At 39.2% G+C, this 24,007-nt stretch overlaps 1 protein-coding gene across 1 annotated transcript in view; it reads right to left on the minus strand.

Annotated features, from left to right (window-relative positions):
* The window catches only part of GRM5 (glutamate metabotropic receptor 5), a 231,737-nt gene extending 213,529 nt beyond the window's left edge, over positions 1 to 18,208 (minus strand). Inside the window, exons 1-2 of the mRNA XM_041414099.1 lie at positions 17,887 to 18,208; positions 9,406 to 10,285 (exon numbers count right to left, since the gene is read on the minus strand). Of these exons, the coding sequence (XP_041270033.1) occupies positions 9,406 to 10,084 (679 nt within the window). The 5' untranslated portion in view covers positions 10,085 to 10,285; positions 17,887 to 18,208. The remainder of the gene's footprint in view (positions 1 to 9,405; positions 10,286 to 17,886) is intronic.
* Between the last annotated feature and the right edge of the window lie 5,799 nt (positions 18,209 to 24,007).

Below are 24,007 nucleotides of genomic sequence, written 5' to 3' on the forward strand. Positions count from 1 at the left end.
AGTGCGTCCTGCAATATTTATGAAATTATCTACCTGGAGTTGCTCAGTAATCTTATTTTGACTAGGGAGGGATAAGAAAAAAAAAAAAAATCAAACCTAACGAGAGGTAACAATAAAGAATTAATGCAATCAGAAAAGAAACAGTGGGTTTAAAAAAAACCCACTGAAACTTAAAATGCTGAGATAGTAATCCAGATAAGCAGAAGCTATGTCAAGAGAGAGGAAGATAACTGTAAAGGGAAAAATCAGCAGTATACATTTACAGGCCACCACTGTATTGGTTTGCTAATAAGGTAAGAAATATCACTTTGAATGCTGAAGTCCAGCCTGACTTCAAGGTGAAGAAAATAGAATAACAATTTCCTTAGGAGAAAGGGTACATGTTCTTAAAAATGAGTTTGACAAAACTAGAAAGATTTATACAAGGACTACAAGAAAAACTCAGCATCTGGTAAAGCCACTTCACAGAAGTGACAGGAGAACTAGAGCTCTTTGGTTTCACCAAAATAAAGATTAAAAAAATACCTGGGAAGAGAAGTCTTTCCCAGAAAGGACTTATCATAATAGAAGGCTATAGGTTGGCGAAAACAACTGGTTATTTCATTTGGATAATGAGTAATTTACAGTCTGAACAGACTACCTGATAGTGAAATCAACTCTGCCTTTACCTAAGGTCCTGTGTGTATTTTTATAAACAATGTTTTAGCCTAAGTGATAAGGCATAAATAGCTGTAATAGTAATAAATAGCTGTCATTTCATTACCTATCCTACCCAGCAGAAATAAGATATGGAGAACAGATTTCTACAAATTCAAACCAGAGAAGGATGAACATGTTCTGTGATTCAGCCATGTGCGATCAACCATAGTTTGTATATGCTCGCCTTATGCACTCCAGAATCTCAGTCTTGGACAACTGAATTGTCTGCTGTAGCTATCCATCTTCACTGAAATTTTCTAGATCCTTATCACAGTCCCCTCACTATTATTTTGCATCTTTCTTTTCTTTTCTATTTTTCCTGCTGACCCCTGTAATGTCAACTAAAAAGTTAGAAGAAATCTATCTCAAGAAGAAAAGGTACAAACAAAATATGTAACCCTAGTTAAAAACAAGTAGGAAGCATCTGACTAGATCACAACAGACTGAGGAACAGTCTGTGGAGGAATTTTTCCTCATACTTCCACTGTTCCCAACAATAAGGTTGGATTTTGGCATGGGACTCATTCAGTGTGATGGTTTACCATCCGCCACAGATATTATCTTTACAATTCTTCAAGTATATATTGCACTTTGAGAAAAGCCATTCCCCATATATTGTTTGTTTGCCCTTTGACAATGTAATTGATTTTATATGGAGGATTTCACATATATCACCTGGACATGTATCTGGCCAGCCATAAATGTTGACAGACTTCCAGAAAGAAAAATCAAAACCCACAGTTAAAGGAAATCTTATATGCATTTTTTCCAGTCAGTATATTCAGAATTATGAGTTACATTATGTTCATTTAAAAACAAGGCAGTGATTTATGAAGAATATTGTCTGCAAATCCAGTTGCCAAGGTAGATGGCAACTGTTCTGTTCATAACCTTCCCAATCACTCCTTTAATGTATACACATACAGTATAATGATATAAACACCATGCATTACAGCATGGGCTTCCTCCATGTCATGAGTCTGCAATCAGGTTTTATTGAGATGGATGCAACGTTATTCTCTTCAGTGCCTTTCAAACTAAATTAATCTATAATTTTTGGCTCACCTCCAAGATCATTGTCTCCTGCATGGTTCAAGAATCAGCTAGTCAAAACTGCCTTAAGGAAGATGAAAAAGTTTAAAAGATCCAGCACAAGCCCTTTGCCCTTTTTTAGCTCTCAAAGAAATCACAAATTAACACTTATAGGCACAAATTATCTCTTATAGGCACAGGAAATGTTCTTTGTGTGTGGACCAATGTAAATATCTATTCTGCTCCTTAAATGCACAGAAAGTTTCACATTTTGAAGTATCATTGATTTAATTCCTGCACTACTAATCTGACTATGATACAGTTTTGATGCATAAAGATACTGACAAGTGCAATATTTTTTTTTCCTTGTTTCTGTAGGAAATTAAATCCTAGTTTGTAAATCTTGTAAAATCTTTTCCTACCTGTGGTCTTAAACTAGCACTCTGAAAAGTGTGTTCTAATCCTAGCCTTTCCAATGGTGTTAGATAGCTTTTTTTCTCTCTCCCTCCCCTTGTTCCTGGCTCCCATCTCAACAGTGTTCTGATCACCCCTGAATTCTCAAAACTAGAATCTCTTTCAACAAATATGAAATAATGCTTTGGGAGCTTTTTGAGTGTGGTGGTTTGGCTTTTTTCATATATCAAAATTTAGTTTTGACCTTAAAATCTATGAAAAATTACTTAAGAAATTAATGATTTAAATTTCCTGCCACTAGGTAACACAAAAAAAGAAAAATATGCAGTTTGAAGAATAAGGAACACAGACTCAGAAGTACCACAAATGTTTACAAATAGTGAATAATGGGACCTGGTTTATCATCCTTTCCTTAACTATTGGATTCATTTTGGATACATTTCAATATGTCCAAAAAATGTTTAATTTGTGTACAGGATTGGTAATACAAGACACATGCTAAATAAAATGGGATGTAAGGGAAACTTCCAGCTCTTTCTTGAATAAAGCACCTTTTGCCAGAGCTGTTAAGGAGCATTAATATCTGTGAAAAGCAATTAAAAATGAACACAGTTTAGAATAAAGATCTCATTTGATTTATCAAGATATCTTTTATCAACTCTTAATATAAACCCATCAAGCAGTTTATTTTGACCAAATTCTAAATTTTTTCAGAGCTTTTATTCACTAAAAAATGTTGCTATTTTAGCTTTGAATTATGACTTGGGACAAAAATTACTTCAGGAAATGTTTTGTTTTTTTTTAATTGCATGGAATATCTGTTTTCCAACCAAGTCTATAGCATGTAGTTTTTAATCTCAAAGACAAAATATCAATGAGGGATACAGAAAAGGAATCACTTCCATTACCCTTAGGCATCTGATAACACATAGAAGCATCATCTTTGATAAAACTGCTCTGACCCAAGTAAGCACTGTGCCCTGAAACTTTGTTTTCTGAAAGATTTTGAAATCTCATCAACTTTACAGATCTTCCTCTGACTGAAGAGGTGCAGCCTGGGCATGGGGACACTAACTGGGCTATTTCCAGGCCTTGAGCAGTGGAAAAAAGGAGGATAAAGCTGGAGGTTGCTGGACTCTCATTGTTTCTTCTCAGTGAAGGCAAGTTTCATGACACTGAAACTTTCACTGAGTTGCTATAGAGTCTAAGTGGCTGGAAAAGTGCCATTCAAACACTTAATCCCTAAACAAAAGAAGCAAAGTGACATTTTGACAATTCGAATTACCTGCTCTTAGCTAAGTCCACCTTCCATCATTAATTTAAAAATTAATTTTCTTTTTAAGATTTAGAATAGCACACCTTCTTGCTCATATTCCTTTTGCAGTCTCGTGGTATTTTCCCTAGGAATTTTCATCCCCATTACACCCACAGAATGCAGAGAATACTCCTCACTTTATATTTTTCTGTCAGCCAAGATCCTTCACAGCAGGTGTATCTGGCCTGAGCAGTGTTAAAATGTTGTCTGGGCAGTCACTCACTGCAGAGCAACACAAACATTAACTCAGAGTTACTTCCTATTTCTATCTCAGTATTCCCAGCTGGCAGAGAGCATTTGTTCACTTTTCACAATTGGAATACTAGGATCAATATTTGAAATTAGGCAAGGAAACAGCTACCTCTTTCAGATGTCAATATCCAATAAAAACGAGCAAGGATAGGACTGGAACTTGAACTGGGTATTTCCCCCCCATATTTTCTTTCAGATGAGAGATATTTTTCAGTTTTGCTACAAGATTAATGTAATTAAGAGAGTATCAAATTGTGATAATTCTGATCTCAAAATTTATGTTTGAAACAATCGAAAAGTAATTTCAGAAAACTCCAAAGGCATAATTATTCTTACCCAATAGCAAAAAATAAACATTACTGGAATAGCATGCTCTCCAGTCTTTAGACAGGAAATTCTTCAATTTTCAGAAATGGATTTTTAGAAATAGATTTTGTCTGCAAATTAAAATATTTTCGTGGACTAGCACGTTCTTGGTACATTGTTTCAACATGGGTTTTCTTCCTGCATATAAACATGAAAAATTATCACATCTGCTTCAAATAAAATTAATGCAAATTTCAATTGTATTACTTTGTGAAAAGCAAATAATATTTTTGACCATGATACAATTGTTGTCTCTAAAGGAGACAAATCTAGAGTCTGATGCAAAGACTTCATATAAGTGCAGTTTTTTCCAGGCACATTGTTTAATGTCAACTTGTTGCAGTTCTTTCATTCATTTCTTCATCTTATTCTCACAGACTATGACTAATTTTGATTTAGCTTTTTATTTGGGAGCAAATGATGGGGGTAAAAATGGTCTTTTAACCAGACACATTTGAACAAAAATGAAAGGAACTGTGAGAAATAACCTTTATGTGCAGGGGAAAAGAGGTCTGCTTTTGTTATGCTTGCCAAATTACATCCCAAGAAAATGAATGTGAATCACCTCTCTATATGCACTTATGATTAATTTAAATGGAGAAAAGTGAAGTTAAACACAGAGGACTTTGAGAATGAGTTTATTCAATGTTTACCTGCAGAGCTGCCTGAAGAAAATGTCAACAAACTGTCTTATTTCTTAAGACTGCCTTCAAAAGCAAATTACACCCTTTACATAACCAGAATAAATTCCTCCCTTGCCACCCCCAATATATTTGGCTTATTGTGTTTCAAATATACCCCTGTACAATTCTATTTTTCCAGCATACATCACCTCTTCACCCCATTCAGTGCAGCAAAATAAATGGTTTCCAATGGCAATGAAAATTGCCTTTCTAGTTATTAATTCCTTTGACTCCAGCCAAATTTTTACCAGAGATTCTTAGGGATTGATCTCGTTGCTGACTAGAAAGGCCTGATCTAAATGTCAGTCTGCGTAACAGGAGGGTACTGAGTTCAAACTGGCTTTCAGAATGAGGCTTTCAAACCTCAGTGACTGGAGAAAATTGCACATATTTTTCTTTGATCTTTCAAAAAGACCAGGGAATGCTTTCATATGGGAAATGAGGTAAACAGGCAACTCTGTCTCTTTTGGAAGCCAGCCAGCCTCTTCCAGATTTCTCCCACCATTTTCGATTCACTGTGGTGTCAAGTGGTTAAGTAAGAGAAGGCTGAGGAAAATGGCCCGCCTGCATGCCAACCATCACATGGTTTTTGCATGCACAAATTTCCCTCTCTATGCCTTCCTGTGAGCATACTTTCCACACAGGTGGGCAACAGTTAAATAAGCTAAAAAAGATCTCAAACCTTCTTGCAAGACTGCAAGACTAAATTAGGGGCCTTCTCTCTGCTGTGCTACTTTTTCTCAGACAGAAGCATACACAGAGTTCTCGGCTGCATTATTGACTTGCTGTCTGTCTGTGAAGTTGGTTTAAGAAGTGAATGTTGGTTTAATTTTAAGGAAAGTTTGTTTAAGCTATGCTCCTACCAGAGAAAAGGAAAAAAATTCTGTAACATCAATGGAAAGAGTTGGACAAGTAGGAGCTCCAGCACACCCTTGCATGCCTCTTGCAGTAATCCATAAATGTTGAGGTAGTCTCTTCAGGCTTTGAGCAATAGGTCCTTAGTACAAGGAGTTTCACATCCCAGTTTCCCTGATTCCTGCTCACTCCTACCTCCCTGCCATGCACTGCTACCTTGTCTGCTTATGGGTCCACAGCATGGACTGAACCTCAAAACTCATATGCCTTTTTGGAAAACAGCCCTCATTGTGCATGATAAAGTTTTATTTTAAAGCCAGGTTGTTTCAGAGTAGAGTCCCACAAATTATTCAATGTAAGAAAGAGTTGGAGAAAAGGGGAAGGTGACACTAATGATTCCTGACAGAATCAAGAAAGACAGCTACAACCCAAGACTAAGACTTGCAAAGATTTCCGATTGGTCTATGTAAAATACACTACAGAAATATGGCCTTTTTTTATTAGAAATGTCATTCATTTGTTGCCCACATTTTCTGTTGAAGGGATTGAAGAACCTTCCTCCTCAAAATTACAAAAGCTACACTGAGAGCCATCCTTGCTACCTTCCCATTTTTAGAAAAAAAATTTACTTTTAGAGGTCACTTATAAACCTGGAGGCATCACCTACTCTAATTTGTAATGCTAAATGTCAAAGGAGCAAAGTTTACAAGAATCAACAGTTTTTGTGTATTTTAAATCTGTAAGTCTTAAGTAAGGATTTAACAACACAGCTTCAGATCAACCTTCCAAAACACTAATCCACTGCAGACAAAGATAATTAGTAAGTTCATAAAGAAAGATTCAAACAAGAAGTTTTTTATTATGGAACTGTTGATGTATTCCAGGCTTTTCTTACAATAGACGGAAAAGAGACCTATAAATTTATCTCCTGATGAGACTATCAAAAGAATGAAACTAACAGGCTTTTCATGTCTCTTTCTTGTTCTCCATCCAGCTTTGGAGGAGAGGATCCTCCCTGTCCATGGAAATCATTCACAGAAGCCAAGGATCATATTGATCAGAATATGACCATAAAGATCAGAAGAATCTGGTTAATAAGCAAATTAATGAATGAAAATTAGCTAAAGATAATGAATGTAGCTGGTCAGAACTACCTTCTATATGTGAAAAGGAGGACTACCTTCTATGGGATTTTCTGGGATCCTACATCAGTAAAAATCTCAAGGAGCAAGATTCAAAATTTTTTCTTTCTGTTTTGAAATAATACCTGTGAATGTAGGACACTGAGTTGAGTGGCATATTTAGAATAGTATAAGTTACAAGATGCCATATTAAAATGAAAAAATAATTACAACATAAATAAATAAATAAATAAATAAATAAATAATCTCTCTTTTGCTTATGTACTCGATTCCTTTTTGTTTAGTATTATTGTGTAGGGTTTTTTAAAGGTGGTTTAAAAAAAATGCAAGGGATAGCATGTGCCATAGTCCTTAGAAAGTGCCCTGAACATCATATATTGTCACATTTCAAAGAAATATCTTGATCAGCTAATATTTTTTTATTCCGTCCTAAATACCATCTATTTAATTCTATTTATTACAATAGTTCTATTGTAATAAAACTTTTGATGTTATTTACCTGGAGAGTCTATTCATCATCCTTACCAGATTATGCAACTAGAAGATAGGATCATAAGATTCATCCAAGTTTAATGTTTTTCACTGAAGTCCAAAATTATATTCCTGTAAATATGCTATGAATGAGGTCTCAGGTTTTAACAACGCTCCACCTACCATATCCACTTTAATAACAGCAGAAGTAGGCACATGTTGTACTACATATATAATTTTTTCCCCTTCTTCACATTCAGCTCTTCTCTCATTTACTTCCTGTCTTGCCCATAACACCTATGTCCCACTCCAGCCCTTGTGTCCCTATTCCCCTCTTTCCAGTGCACAGTACAAAGTTCCTTTGCCGTAAGATTAACATGCCATATGTTACCATCAGCTCCTAAGGGTGTCCTCAGAAAGCAGAAAAAGGACATATTTTCACTCTGTGAAGAATCAGACTTTGATATAGCCATGACTATTCCCACACTAATATAAAAAACATCCCATCTCAATAGGGAGAGATGTAAAAGTTGTCCATTGTAAAAACTAGATGAGTCATGAAAAGTATTCAAGATATAAAATCTTATGCTATTGTTAGAGGCATTATTTTTGACCATACATATTTGTAAAGGGGAAGCTGCACATCTAACCATGCCAAAGGCATCAGCTGGTACAGAATACCCTCACTACATGATGTCATGTAGAATAATTTATACACTGTTTTGAACGCTGTTTTAGATTTAGAAACTTTTGAACAAGTTTTAAATTAAACTGTTACTGTATCCATGCATCTCCATACAAAAAAAAAAAAAAAAAAAAAAAAAAAAAAAAAAAAAAAGCTTAAGCTATTTAACAGCCAGCTGTCATGTGGAAACATGGTTGCAACAATCTGCATGCAAATTCTAACTTTTTTTTTTTTTTAAATGCTGCAGAATAAGTTCTCTGCATATCTGTATGAGGAAAGACATCTCGACATTATACCGTTGGACCAGCATCTCCTCAGAAGGGGCTTTGAATAGTATAAAGCCTGCCAGAGAAATATAGTGTGCGGGAAGGACAATCTGCTCTCTATTGGTTGTAACAAAGCCAGCAGCATCTGCCACTGTTCAGCAACGTCACCACCACTACTCAATGTCTTAACATTTTTCATTCTCAGATTTTATTCTGAGCCTGCCTTTCAGCATCTGTCTATTTGAACAGAGGCAATGTGGTGAGGTCCTAAAATTCATCACAGAACTTAATTCCATAAAACTCCTTAAATGGTGGTGTCATTAGACAAGGCCTGATGAAACTTGCTCTTAAGACAGTATCAAATTCCAGTCACTTCTAGCAAGATGAACTCAATTCTATCAGTACAAGGAATAATGAAATCAAGTGCACTTTTCCATAGCATTTCCCTTTAATCACATACTCTTCTGAACTCTGGATAAAAGGCTTACGCTTTGTGTCAAATAAATTAAAAGAGGAAAGCAATTTAGCACACAGTTCTGATTTTCTGGACACCTGATGGAGCATAAATATGTGAGGGAATTCAAGGAAACTTCCCTTTCTCTCTCCCAAAACCAATGCCCATAGGCAGAGGAAGAAGTGGTGCAATACTCCATTGAGTACTGTAAAAACGATAAAAAGATATCTATTTTGAGGAACTGGAACAATTTGCATTCAAATATTAACCAGAATTGCATGTTTTCTAGTACCTGTGTCTCTGTGGCTCAGACATTAAGCAGGAACACATTCTGACTCAGCTACAGTTCCAAATGATGATTTAGCTCTCATCTGTACTAAGACCAGATGCTTTCTCACTACCCATTGATTCTAAAATAGTCATAATTATTATTCTACATATTAGTAGATAAACAAAAATAAATAAATCTCAACTAAATTAAATTTAGTTTGGAGACTCCAGGTCAAGCACTTTTACCAATGAGTAGTGGCCCTAGAGCACGCACCATCTGTGGTTTAAAATATGTTTTCAGCCATTGACAACATGATGCTACTTCAAATGCCACTTCAGACCCAGAGAAAATGTAAAATTATTATTAAGTAAAGTTAAAGTCTATACTGTTGACAGCTGACTGGCAAAAATGCAACAACATCAAACTATCATCATCCATCAATTAGACCACACCAGAGTATTTCCAAGGCATTTTTTTTATGGTAAAAAGCAACCTCTTACCTTCAGTGTGTACAGCAGAAACATAGGTCCAGTTATAGCGTTTGACAATGTCCACCATCGCCTTTGCTTGCTGTGCGTCAGATGGCACCACTCTCATAAAATACTTGAACAGAGTTTTGTCACTTAGGTCCATGCTTGTGGCAGAATAAGCAATCTGAGGTATATTGAAAAGCTGCAACAAGTTCTGGACCTGGATAGCAACTGAGCTGGAGCCAGGCCCAATGACACCAACAATGGGTTTCTTGGAGCGGAAAGACGATGATGATCCATCCACACATCGCACCATCCCTTCCTCTTCTTCTGAAGAAATGAGAGAGTCCCTTATAAATTCAATGCTCTGCTCCAGAGCCACAGCAGAATGCCAGCAGGAGTCCCTTATTTCACATCCTAATGTTATGTTTGGCAACAGTGTGGGGTCCAAATTAATTCTGTCAAGGGTATGTAGCATTGCCTCCACTCTCTGAATGCCATATTGCTCTCTTACCTCTCCACATTTCCTCTCATGAACTTTGTCAACAGTTGGTTGGTGATGGACAGAGAATAGAGCTCCAATGATAATATCACCAGGCATGTGTGCAACCACTCTTCTCTCATTTGCCTGTGCTGAAACAAAAAGCCCAAAGTTCCCACAGACATCTTCCTTCAACAGCAGGATTGCAAGGAACAGCAAAAGGAGCATTTTAGGAAATTTTAGGCTGGTAGAGACAACATGATGGAAAAAAGTTGGAGAGGTGATGAAAAGAAGTTATCAAATCTTCTGGATAGAAGGAGCACTATACTGATTGTTAACCAGGAGTTGGCATCTGTCCTCTAAGGAGTCACCATCATCTCCAAGTGGACAGCTATGCAGAGCTGCACACGAGGTCATAATCCTCATACCCTTCAAAAATTAATAAATAAGAGAAAGATCTTTAAAATTATTTATAAAGTCAGCAAAATATGTCCTATATATTAAGATACAATATCTTACAATCTCTTCTAAAATTACACCTATTTCTACAGCAATCAATACCTGTAATACATTGTCTACTGCATATGCTTGCTTTCATCATTTTCAAGCGAGAAAACTTAATCTCACTTGAGTGTTTTACAATCTTAGGCTTCTACTTCTGCTGTCTTAAATCATCTTCTTTTTTTTTGACAATCATGTTTAAAAATTCTTTAGGGAAATGTTTTCAAACACACAAAAGACTGGCAAGTATTTAGTTCTACAGAAGAAAGGTGTGTTGCCATTTCTAACACATGTCTTCGAAAACAACTCCCTTTAATTTCAGACATTTTCTATGCCTCTAATATGCATATGCCACACTAATGTAACCTTGGCTGCACTCTATTATCCATTCCAGCACTAGGAAAGTGCTGTTGACATCCAAAGCTGTTATTCTGAGGAATGTAGAATGTATAAATCTGTTTTTATTTTGCAAGATACAACATGAAATAAGTTGGCTTTTAAGCAAGATTAAGAAAACTGGTTTTGTTATTAATATTTATATTTGTTTTAAGCAAAAAATAAATAATTCTAAAACAGCAAAGCAATAGAATTATTTTCACTTTTTTGCATCCTTACTTCAAAAATCATCAAAAAGCAATTTGAAAAATCCTTATACTGTACACAACCCTACAGACTCCACTGGTATCAAGAAGTCAACACAAAGATGATACAGATGCACTAATCCTCAAAACATTTGATCAGCTGCATTTACCTATAGACTGAAATGCAATCTGCACTCATCTTCACTGTTGCTGAAGGATAAATAAATAAATAAATCAGCAAACACTTCACATCTTGGGCTGTGGTTAACCTGTGGAACTAGAAAATATATTTGAAAATGTTCTGCATCTGGAAATGGATTTGTAGCAGAAGGTTTCCAGTTTTAAATATAGTACTTAAACAGTTGTTTGCCAGGTCCTGATCCCTGAGCACATTAAATACCTTCTCACCTGTCAGTGAATACACTGGTAGTACAGAAATGTAAGTGCACTTTTAAATCTAAGATGCTGAGCTACATAGGTAACCAATATGTCCAATTTCATTTTTAACAAAACAACTGCAAAATTCTGGGGAAGACCCCAGTCTCAGTTTTATAGACATAAATCTTTTGATGCAATAAAAAAATTTAGAATTTCATACATTTCAGATACCACCAATCACTTCTGATCCATTAACAATGACTAACAGCACCTACTGTAAAGTGAAAGAAACCATGGCCATAGAAAATCTACCTCTGTTTCTTTGAGTTGAAAATCTCACAGGATTTTAATCTTGAATTTACTCCTCACAGCTAGTTCATTCAATATAGTGACACAATTAAACTCTTCCTGCTTTTGAAGATGAGACACACAAATATAAAAACATTCTTCTGCTTGATGCTTGAGGTTTTCTCTATTATTTTACCTAGATGTATAAATTGTAAATTATTTTTACAGAGGAGTAAATGAGTTTGAGTGAGTATTCCCAAATAAACACAAATCCTTAAAATGAGGAAGCATTTAATGTTATATTTAAATGTTAATTGCAATATTAATAAGTTCATGTTATATTAATTTCAGTAATATAAAGTGCTAAAAATAAAATAAGCTTCAGACAACTGTAAAACACTTCAAGAAGGTTTGGGTTTTTTATTCTGTGAAGAGTTGGCTTATCAATACTGCAACCCTTTGCCATTAAAGAATAAAAGCAATTCAGTTCAGGTTAATTAGTCCCTAATTACAGACTATCTATTGCTTATGTCTTGCAATTATTTATTCCATCACTCTGAAGTTGGTACCATATAATTTGACCAGTCAAAAGGATGAGCTACAAGGGATATCCTTGTGCAAGATCAGAGCTCTTAAATTCCTATACCTTTAATTAATTGAATGTGTTATGACTTTAAAAAATTAATTATTTATAAACTTACTAACATTTGAAATGAAATAGTACTCTTTTACTTAACACCATGGATACTTATTTTTCTGAACTTCTCAAAGTAAGGCTACATATCCAGAACATGAGTATATGTAGACAAGTGCCAGCTCCGCTGCAGACTATAACTGGATATAAAATTAGATGCCTTTTTACAACCTACCTGCCTTTGAATCTTCAGGTATGCAAACAGAGAGAGTTCAGGGACTTGGGATGACCTTGTGGTACAAAAAAAATCCAATCCACCATTTTAATTCTGCTACACATATTCACCAAATTTTTTGGTCTTGTGTCTATGGATTAAAATTTTCCATACAGAATATATGAGAAAGAGAGGGAAGGAAGACCCTTTTAACTTCCTTCCCTCCAAAGAACAGCTGTTTGCTCTTCTCTGCTTATAGTTGTGTCTATCATTATAAAATAACAGGGTAAAGAGTGAGACAAAGCTGAAGGTCTCCTTCATATTTCTGGTTCCACAATACTAGGATATGTCATAGCTGGGGGATTCCTATTTCTGAAAGCAATAAAATCTTTCCCCTTCATGGCATCCAAGGGGAAAGAAGGGTCCAGATGGAGGCTACAGCTGCTCCACAATTAATGAATTGTCTTCTCTTTATTAAAGCTAAGATCAATTTACTTGGGACTTAAAATGTTCCTAATTACACTGAGAACACTGTTTCTGTTTTATAGTATCGGGCTTAGGATCCACATCCAAAGCACCTGAAGTCAATATTTTCACAATGTAATGAAACAACTTGGAATTTATTTTGACAAATATTTCAATGTATTTGTGTTGCATTATAGAGATCTGGCTCCCTGGTCTTGCACTCATAAACTTAAGAACAGAATGGTTGAGGTGAAAAGGAACTTCAGGAAGTTATGTTGTCCATTCCCTCTGCTTACCGTAAGTTCAATTAAAACAAATTTCTTAGCTTCATGTCCTGTCAGGTTCTTAATATCTCTGAGGATGGAGACACAACAAATCTTTTGGGCAATCTGTTTGACCATAGTCACAGTAAAAATATTCTTTTTATATATATTTAAACAGAATTTCCGGTGTTTCAATTGGTGTTTATTTCCTGTCATCCTTCTCATGGGCACAGCTGACCATGACATGAGGAGATATCCTGAGAATAATCAGGTAACAAATCCTATTTCAGGCAAAATGGTTGAGCAGAGAGCTGATAGACTAAGCACACTAATTGTGTTTCCTGGAGAAAGTCTTCCTGAAGAGAAGATGGCCAAGGGAACTATTCAAATATACAATTTCACTGTGCTTCTCTCCCAGAAGAATCTCATACAAGTCCCTCCACATTTTGATTACTATTCTTTCTTACTACAGGCAGCTTATTATTACAAGCAGGATCAGTACAAAAACAAAATTAAGTAAAATTTCATAAGCTTAAATATAACTCTTGTTTAATTTGTTAGAGATAATCCTAAAGGGAATTTGACATGCTATAGTGCTCAGATTGAGAACAGAGGTATCAGCAGTTTCAAAGACAGTGAACTCCTGAGTGCGTGCACAAAGTAATGGGAATTGTTTCCCAGTTAATAACTTATATGTTTTGTTTCCATTGATGGGCAACCTGCACAGCACGTACAGTCACATTTATTTTTCACACTGTTCAATTTCTTCATCATCAGTGGACTTATCCCAAATTTACAGAAACATAAGCCAAATGGGATGAGGTACTTATTTACTGGTGTGTCAAGGTTTCTTGCTTATTTCTGTTATGGATCTAACTATAAACTTATCCTGAAGTCACAGGCTTTAACAACAGAGGACACTTTGGTCTCAGTCTTTGGTACACTAACCTGAGGCTTGGAGCAACTGCAGAAGAAGTAGAACACTGCCTATCTGTCCTTTGTTGAGTCTTGCCCTAGACAAAAGTTTACATACTACCCAGATGACTGAAGACACAGACCTGATGAAGCACTCAACATGTTCCTGTGACCTCTGTTCTCCCTGGCAATGTAAACCTCATGCCAGACTCTGTCAGAAGAAATTCTCAGCTGTTCCCTTAGGGCAGAGTGCCAGCTACTTCATGTTGAGGTTTAACCGAGTAGAAAATGAGCATCTGTAATATTCCATGAAACATCATGGAAATCTCTCATTATTAAAAATATATAAATCTTTCAAAATCATACCAATCTCAAATTCATATCCATCTGCACTTGCCGTCTGTAGAGACCAAAAGAAACAAAAAGCGCTCTAATATCTAAGGGCACTAATTAAACAACTTGATCAAAAATCAGACTGCAAACAGTTCACAAAGAGCTGATTTTCCACTATATTTGTGTCTGAGAGTTTTTACAAGGGATGCATCTGACTGCTGTTAAGGGCTTCTGCTCCCGCAGGTGTAAGTGTGTTGAAGGCTGCAGGGTGACCCCCTTTCTGCCGGGGCTTGCATCATTATAGCAGCGCCCACTAGCGAGCCCGCAGCCCGGCACCTGCGCTGCGCAGTCCGAGCCCTCCTGGACCTTGGCCTCTAGCAGGCAACACATCCACTCGCCCGAGGGACATGGTTTTATTCATTCTTACCTCTATCATAGGAGGAAAAAATATAAATAAAAGGGAGAAGTAGCAACGCTTCCCTTTGTGTTTCTTGTTTGTTGCACTTTCGTAAGTTTACAGCAGGCTCATTCATATTTTCTGAATCTCCGGGCAGATTTAAATAATAAAAATAAAACATTGGATTACTTAATCAAAGAACAGTGCTGTAATAGAACTCATGGCCCTGTCCAGGAAAACACTTAAGAAAATGTTCTGTGCTTGTCAGAAGAAGAATACTATTGGTCAAATATCTGTAAGGACTTATATAAAGTTTAAGGGTCTTCTTAAAGGATTTTTAGGATTAGAAAAATCACAAAAACTAATGTTCTTAAAATCCATTCACTAGTAGTGACAAAATTTACTTATATGTTATGTTTGTATAACTTTAAGCCATTGTACTTGCTGATTAATGCTTTCTAGGCATTAATTTACATTACCTACCACAATTAATTTAAATCCAGAACAAATCAGATAATATATATTGATATGGATCAAATCAGTATATTCCAAGAAATTAACCTATGTTTTGTCATCAGAGAAGACAAAACCATAGCAAGCAGCAACTGAATTACTGGTTCAGAGTCAGTCATGTCACTTCTTTCACAGTGAAGATTTTACACTAGCAAAATATGGAACAGCCTTAGAAACAGTTACATAAAGAGAGTGACCTCTCAGCTCATCTTGATTTGGACCAATGTTAGGAGAAAGTACACTCAGGATGCTAAGCTTTGCTGAGTTCTGCTATTGCATTTCAAACTCCAAGCATTGCATTCAAGCTGTTTTGGCAATCTATCTCCCAATGTTCTGGGGAGGCTCATTTTGCAGGAAGAGGTCCCTCCTACCCATTCCTCAGAGGTAATGCACTTTGGTCACACAGAACCTGATGCACTCAAATGGTCTTTATCTGAAAATCAAAATATATGAGCGTCCTGTTCTGTTTTGAGATTTCTACTATGGTTTATTTTTTCTGTCCCCAAATAAAACAAAACAAAACAAAACAAAACAAAAACATCAAGCAAACATTTTTCATTTTATTATCAGTTCTGCAAATTCCAGTGAACATTAGATCAAGATCTTTGAAAAAAAAAAAAAAAAAAAAAAAGGCTTAATACAGAAGGAGACTACAAAACAGTTTTCCATAATTCCACTTATATGAAAAAGCTGAGCAGCAAGGGAGAATTTTCACCCTTTGGTAAGAATGTCCCCTGGAAATGACAGACTGAAGTGTTGATCTCATTTCTTCATAGCTAATAACCAGGGAATCCTTTAATTATCAAGAAGATCCTTAGCAATCTCTGGAAGTTCTTCCCCGTGTTGTGTTTACACACGCTTTCAGGTTGCTGAAACAATTTTGGCTTTAATATGTATGTGCTTAACTTCCCAGGGAAACTTGCAATGATCTCTGTAATTTTGCCAAATGTACTACATATTGCTGCTGTTACCAAAACCCACTTACACCATGTGATGCAGGAACTAATAGCCCAGGTGTGCTTTCATCTATAATCCTAGACATTTTAACAATTAATAAAACTGTATGGGATGGAGGAGGTGATCAAGAAAAGGCAATATCAGTTTCAGAAAACATTTTCCAGCAAGTTGCAACAAGAGTGGTTATGGTGGGATGCCAGTACTACCACTATGCCAGCAACGTCATAACAATGCAGGAAGATAAAATGACAGAAAAGCCATATAGAGACCCAAAAAATACTCCGTGAATATTTGAAATAATGATCAATGCTGTGATCATGTAACATAAATATTAAAATGTAGTCAAAGTATTTGAGAATTTGCAAAAGATTAGCATGCAATAGAAATGTTTAGGAATATGGTAATCAAAAAAATCAAGTGAGAGGAAATTTAAAGAGCCTGGCAGTTAACTCCTCCATACATCTTTCCCTTTCAGAATTTAGGGTGGTGTATTTTCAAGATGATCCTCCGCCACTTTTGAGATGATCCCCTACTTTTTCTTCAAGACTAGGAGAAAGAAACGTCCTGGCTCTCCCTACTGTACCCAGTCACCCCCTCCCCACCACCGGAAATTGCTTCTTAGGGAAGAGATGGGATGTGAGTGGGGCTGCCGGGGCGGTGGAGCCCCAGGGTGCGGGACAGCGCAGCCGGCGGGCGGGGCAGCGGGCAGTGAGGAGCGGACGCTGTCCCTGGTGCTGAGCACCGCCCGCCGCCGGCGGCTGCCGCCAGGCAGGTCTGGGGAAGGGGAAGACAAAAATAAAACAACCTAGAAATCAACCGGTGGTAGAAATTGCCACGGTGGTCACATTTGGCAGGCAGGATCGCATTTTTACAAATAAATGCATAGATCTGGGTCTTAGAGAAAACTACTGAAAGAGGTTAACTCCCAACATAGCCACCTGTGCTGCCACAACTAAGCGGCTGTGCACGCAGACAGACATGCATGTGTGCATCCACACTGGGACTTAGGTCTCTGTCTCCTTGCTCGGCTAGTGCTATCACTGTCCCACTCAACCCATAATGAATCATTTTTGCATGTGGGGGGATCTTTGGTTATTAAATAAGTAACAGATGGGACTTGCCGAGCAGAGCCAAGTGATTTGTCCCAAGGTCACACAGAAAAGTCTATGGCTGAGCTAAGCCTGGCTGTCTCTGGAAAACAAATACATTCCCATTTCCGTTATACCTTTCTAGCAAGAAAAATCCCCACTTGTGAACAGAGGGACTGTATCACACACATCACCACATCACCAAGCCCAGGTATGACAGTACCCCCAGTCCCTGCAGCCCCACAAAAATCACGCTCCTAGGGAGAGATCAGTGCCAGCTGCCCTCCAGCATCCTGACCCCGTGATGCCCCTGCAGCCCCTTGAGAGGCACCCCACCAGTTGTCTTGTTGGTGCCCCAGGAGTTGTGCTAGTCCTCCATCAACCAGTGCACAGAGCAAAAGCAAGAAGGGAAGGAGAGGGGGGGAAGAGTCCCTCCTTCATCCACAAGGTTTCTGTCCACAATCCAGGGCACATAAATACCCTCTCCCAACCCACAGCATTACCTTGTCAGTGGCAGCAAGTGCTTCTTCCCACAGTGGTGGCAAAATGGTCCTTTTGGTGGCAATAATTAAGACAGGTAAGGGTAGGCACCTCCTATTTTCAGCCACGGCAGAGATAGCACTCTTCACACAGATCTTCTGTAGCTGAATAATCCTCAAATGCCTCTGCAAAGATCGCCAGCTGGTGAGCCCCACTCGGCTAGCATTGTCACTCCTCCAGCTATGGGCACATCCTATTTTCTTCTTATCACAGGCAAATGCTGAGGACCGAGTATCCTACCCCCGCGAATGCATGCACATACACGCCATGCAACACGCTGTTCTCTCAGCATCGCCCAAATCTCATTTGCAAGAGGCGTGAACGGTGCCTGGATTTAAGGGAGGGGGAAGGCATGAGGAGGAGGAATAAACAAACAAACGATGAAACAACAGCACCTGCTTAAACACCTCCGCCCTTCCTCACATTTGCAATCTCTCTATGTTTATAGTGAGCTAACCCAGCGTTCTGCCCTGTGAGGAAATCTCTCCGGATGCTCGGAAGGTTGTAAAGTCCCCCTACAAACAGACACGTCTCTCTGGCACTACGCTCTGGCAAGTAAGAAAGCGGTAATCGGTTCAGAACAGCATCATCCAAAGGCAGGAAGAAAAAAAAAAAAGAAAAAAAAAAAAAAAAAAAAAAAAAACCAAAAAAAACCAAAAATATATATATATATATATACATAACTTAGACGCGGGGAAGAGTTTACCCCTGCGGTACCGGCGACCTTTTGCGAGCTGCCCCCTCCGAAATTTGCTGTCCGCCCAGGTGGCGGTGCCGGGCTCCCGGGCACTCCGCTGCCGCACGGGGCTGGGGGACGAGGGGGCTTTTTGTATGGACGAGCACCGGGCTTCAGCACAACTTTTTAGTGCCACCAAGTGGCACAGATCCCTCCAGGAAACCAAGCAGCATGCCAGCTTGGGCTCTGCCTGCTGCTCTCTGGCAATAGGAGAGAGGGGGATGCAAGAGCAGCCACCAGCCCTCTACACAAAAATACACACACAGAGACGGAAATATCAAGCAAAAAAGGAGGGACGAAAGGACAGGTTGCCCTCTCCAGCCCTGGTGCCTTCCCTCGCCTGCAGGGTGACAACACTGGGCACGGCAAGACGAGGAGCGATGCCCCCGCCAAGGGCAAACCCAGCTGCCAGCCCCTCGGGCGGGTTGTGCCCCCTCCTTCTGTCCCCCGCGGGCTGCCCCCAGCCTCTCCCCACGGCGGGGGTTACCTGCAGCCACCCTTTCCTGCCCGCCTCTCTCCCCTCTGGCATGCCGGGCTCCCAGGACCCAGAGGCTCTGCAGTTCCCTGCCAGCCCTCTGCTTCCTCAGCCAGCATCCCTGGACCGTATCTGCAGACCTACGGACAGGCTTTTTATTTGCCTACATTCTGCCCACAAGCTCGATACCCTCCGAGCCCTTCAGCTTCCCCGCCCTCCCACAAATCCCACAGCAACACTGTCGCCTGCTGACTACCTGCTGCCCGCAGAGCACATTTACCTTTCCTCGGTTAACCCTTCCCTTCGGAAGCCAGACGAAGCTTTACCTTCTCCTCCGGTATCCCTGCACTTAATCCTCTCCTCTCCCTCTCTTCCCCTTTTCACGGCTCAGCCCCACACACACGGCTCCTGCTTCCATTCACACCCAGCCATCCCGCACGGCACCGCACAGCTCTGTGCATCCAGCGGGGTGGGCACGACTGCTCCGAGCGCGGGGGGGGCCGAGGCATGGGTGGGTGGGAAAGGTCCGAGGTAGCCTGAGCCCTGACAAACTCAACACATCCCTGCACAGCTACTGCAACCAAGGAACCATGACAACACAGTGCCAGACAGAGATCATCCCTTTATTCAAAGCTATTCTTAGCAAATAAAACAAATAAATAAAGTAAAATAAATTAATAAATAAATAATAAAGCGAAGTGCCATTTAAGTAAGAGCTGATCTGGCATTTAAAAGGCTGCTGACTATTTACCAGGCTGTATTTGCAGGGAAGGATTAGCTCGCACATCCATTTTCAAGAATTAACAGCCTTTCTCTGCCACTGCTCCACAGCTTGACATTCCCTGCTGGTCCTCTCCTCTTTGGGTTGCTGCTTAAAATACCTCTTTTATTTTTTTTAAAGCAGCTGCTGAATGACCCAAATCCCAGCCACTACATGATGTGGCTTCCCCAGTGTGACTGCATTGCCATGTCCAACCTGCACTATGTCCTCCTCACACCCCTGCCCCTCCAAGTTAACTTTGATAAAGTTGCTAGAGCATAGAGGAAAAGTCTTACTATGACTCCATCTGTGCCCCTAATTCCCTGTGATCCCTTTATTGCTGTCTCTCTCCCACCAGATTACCAGCTTGACTGCTTCTTTCATCCCAGATTGTGAAGGACAGATATCCCACAGTCCTTACCAGGTGTGGAGTACGGCCTCTTTCTCCTTCACATCATCCTTCAGTCCCAGCCAGGGCCTGGCTGGGAGACCATCAGCTGGCACCTGCTTCACACCCTTACCCAGTTCTCCTGGCTCCTTCAGTCATGGAAGCCCTGGAAAAGACCAGGTCTTAAGCAGAGGACACTGTGGGTGTGTATGACTCTGTCTCTTTGTTTCCCCTGTACAGTTCCAAGAGCTTCTGTGCTGGTGCATAAAGGAATCAAGGTGGGTTATTACATGACAGGGGACACCCGAATAGTTACCATTTCTGTCACTGCCCTGGTGGGCTGACAGGTAAGGAGCATCTTTCCTTTTCCTCCCTAGATCCATGCTTCTCTCAGACTCTCGTCTTTCTCATTTTTCACTTCTCTCTGACTCTCTTTTTTCTCATTAACCATGTGCTGTGAAATGGCTAGAAGGTCAGGAGACTGGAGACAGAGAAGAAGAAGGGACATATATTTGTAGAAAAGCACAAACAGACAGAAGGAGGGGAGGGTTGTGTCTGTTGAAAGGAATGATAAGACCAAAAGCAAAGTGGTGCTGCTGTGCACAGGGGTCTGGAAGAAATCAATGTTGGATGAACTGGGGCAGAGGGTAGGTGCCACTGCTTTGCTGGGCTGTCACAGCAGTTGTCTGCCTTCCCCTGGGACTGTGCATGTGATGAGGTAGTTGGAAAGCAGGCACATCTCATTGGCAACAGAGACAGCCAGCTGGCTGGCAGGGAACAGGGTGACCCCAGCAGGAGATGGAGAGGATTCCCACACAAGCAGGACACACAGATCTGTGTAGAAGCAGCCAAAGGGGATGCAAAGCAGCTCCTACACACACATCCCCAAGGATTCCCCTGTGAATCACAGCCCAGAGTCAGAGTTCATTGTGCCAGATGTTTGGAGCAGCTGGATCAAAGTTTAAAGGAGGCAAGCAGAATGGATGGGGGCGGCCATGGCATTTGCATTCCTAATGCCTCTCATTGACCCTTTAAACAGGGTCCCAATAAATACAGATATATAAAATGTTCTCCTCCTTTGCTCTCTTTCTACCCTTTCTGCCCTCCTCCCTTTCCATCATTCTCAACCATTTCACAGAACCCATAAAATTAGCTGCTGTCTTCTCTACTGATGGTAGATTCAGTTTCCCCTACTACCAAATTTCCCCTCCTATTTTGATACTATTTTTAAAGTTAATAAAAAGAAAGCTTGAAAGCTTTGCCTTCCTGTTTGCAACAGCACCAGCAAAAGAGAAATAAACGGGTACCTGAATAAGGAGACATAATGACTACAATTTACAAGCCCACCATTGGCAATACTCATTACTTCTGTGGCAGTAGCACCTATAAATACTCACACATTGGCAAGGCTGTACATTTGCTGTATCTCTGCACTCTGAGGAACTTGTACATACAGAAAATTGCAGGGGGAAAAAGAGTATGAGTAAGTCTCTGGTATAATCAGTGTCTCTAAAGAGCATCTTAACCACACTAACACTTTAAGACAGAAAATAAGGAGGCTAAGGGAATACTAATTTGGATTCTCCTCAGTTCCAGAATTAACAAACCTTGTGGGACAAAGGCAGAACAATCAAAATGTGGACAAGAAGGTGCTGTTGTATTGACTAAATAAAACACGTGTCTGCTTTCTCACAAAGTAATCTCTAAAACAAAGGGGAAAAAAGGAAAAAAAATGGATGTTATATGTTTGTATGTATATTATATATATATATATATATATATATATATATATATACATACATGGCAGTATTTGCTCCTTTTTGGATAAGATGGAATAATCCAACATGCTTATGGTTCATGACATACTTAAAATCAAGAAAATTACTCTTGCCTCCCTAGCAAGTATGCTAATGGTAAGTCTGTTGTGTAGGAGACAAAAAAGGAGCAAAGTATGCTATGCAACACATATTAAAAGAAAATCTATCCTGCTAGGGTATAATAATACTTTTAGGATCCTTATCCTTAGTTTGTGTTATTCTTCCAGCCTTGAGGAATGCAAGGGCCTGATTTTATATGCCTCTTTTGTAGACATTTATATACAAACTTCATATTCTTCTAAGAGTTCTCTAGTTTCAGCTACCATAGGGTTAAGTTCTTCTCAGTGGCAGTTACATTGCTGTGTTTTGGATTCAGAATGAGATATTTTGAGGTTTTGCTAAGTCATGTTTATCCTAAGTCAAGGATCTTTTTTTCTTGTCTCTTGCTCTGCCACTGCATAAAAGAAACTGGGAGAGAACATAGTTGGGACAGGTGACATGAACTGACCAAAGAGATATTCCAAACCATAGAACTGTCATGCCCAGAAGATAAACTGGACGGAGTTACCCAGAAGGGGAACAAATCTGGGGTCAGGAAGAGGAGTCTGACACCGGTCAGCAGACGGTGAGCAATTGAATTGTGCATCACTTGAGTTTTCCCAAATTGTTATCATTATTATCATAATTTGCAATCATTACCATATTTTTACTTGATTTTTGATGATTAAACTGTTCCTGTCTCCACCCTGAAGTATTATTTTGACTCTCCTCCCCATTCCACCAGACTGGGGCTAGGGAAGAGGGGGGGTTGAGTGACCAGCTGTGTGGTGCTTAATTTCCAGCTGGGCTTACACCACTACAGAGTGAGTGCAGGAATATTTTCTTTTTTAGGATGCAGTTCATGTGACCAACCTTAAACATTTTGTTTAGGATGACAAAGAGGGGAACATTAAGATGCATCCACTTCTCAGAGATTCCAAAGTGAACCTATTCCTCGGAGGGATATCCATAGCTTGAAAACACCAGTGAGCTTTCAAGGAATCTGACTATTTTTTCATTCTTGGTTCTTCATTCTTGGTGCATACATGTAAAAGAGAAGTGAAATACCCAATACTTTGAAGACTGCTCTAGTTCTGTGCAAGGAAGTGACCCAGCTCTTAGAAGCTGGCAAAAATCAGAAACTCCAAACTGAACTTAGGTCTGAAATTCCTTCAACATTATTAAGGCCCCAAGTAAGGATTCTTACCTTAGATTTAGATTTAGAATCTAAAATTAGAAATGCCTATAAGACCTTGTTTGGCCTGACCCTGATGCTCAACATTGGAAAACAGGACATGAGAGAGGAAGGCAGAATACAGAGCTCTGAGAAGGATGTTTGCAAGAAGAGTATGAAAAAGGGAGCAAGAATTTATCTATGGAGATTTATGTGAGTAACAGGGTGCATCAGGTGTTGCTAAGAGATTGTAGCACACAGATGTCTTCAGATTTCTCCACAAGAAATTATTTTAAGGAAACAAAACCAGTTTTCAGGGCATCTGAGTAAAAAACAAAGGCCAAATGATTGAATTTACCCTAGGAAAATGTTTTATGTGCCCTCCCTGTAACTCCTTCTTTGCCTTTTCTAGAGAATTAATTTCATGTCTAAAGTAGCTGTACTTGCCAAAAAGGGTAAGTGGAACTTCTGCAGAATTACAACTCTGGTTCACATTAGTAGGAGTATTCAGGGGCAGTAACTTCAGCTGCGAAGATTTGGTTTATGTTTATCTTTATGACTAAAGATATTATCCCTATTATTCAAGTTCAATTTCCCGTTGGTTCAAATGTTATAAGCATTTTTAACTTTATAAAATCAATAAAAAGGCATTACATTTACCTGATTTCTTCTTGCTTTCTTTGTTATTTCCACTT

Source organism: Onychostruthus taczanowskii, unplaced genomic scaffold (genome assembly GCF_017590055.1).
Source record: "Onychostruthus taczanowskii isolate IOZ18803 unplaced genomic scaffold, ASM1759005v1 scaffold44, whole genome shotgun sequence".
Lineage (NCBI taxonomy): Eukaryota > Metazoa > Chordata > Aves > Passeriformes > Passeridae > Onychostruthus > Onychostruthus taczanowskii.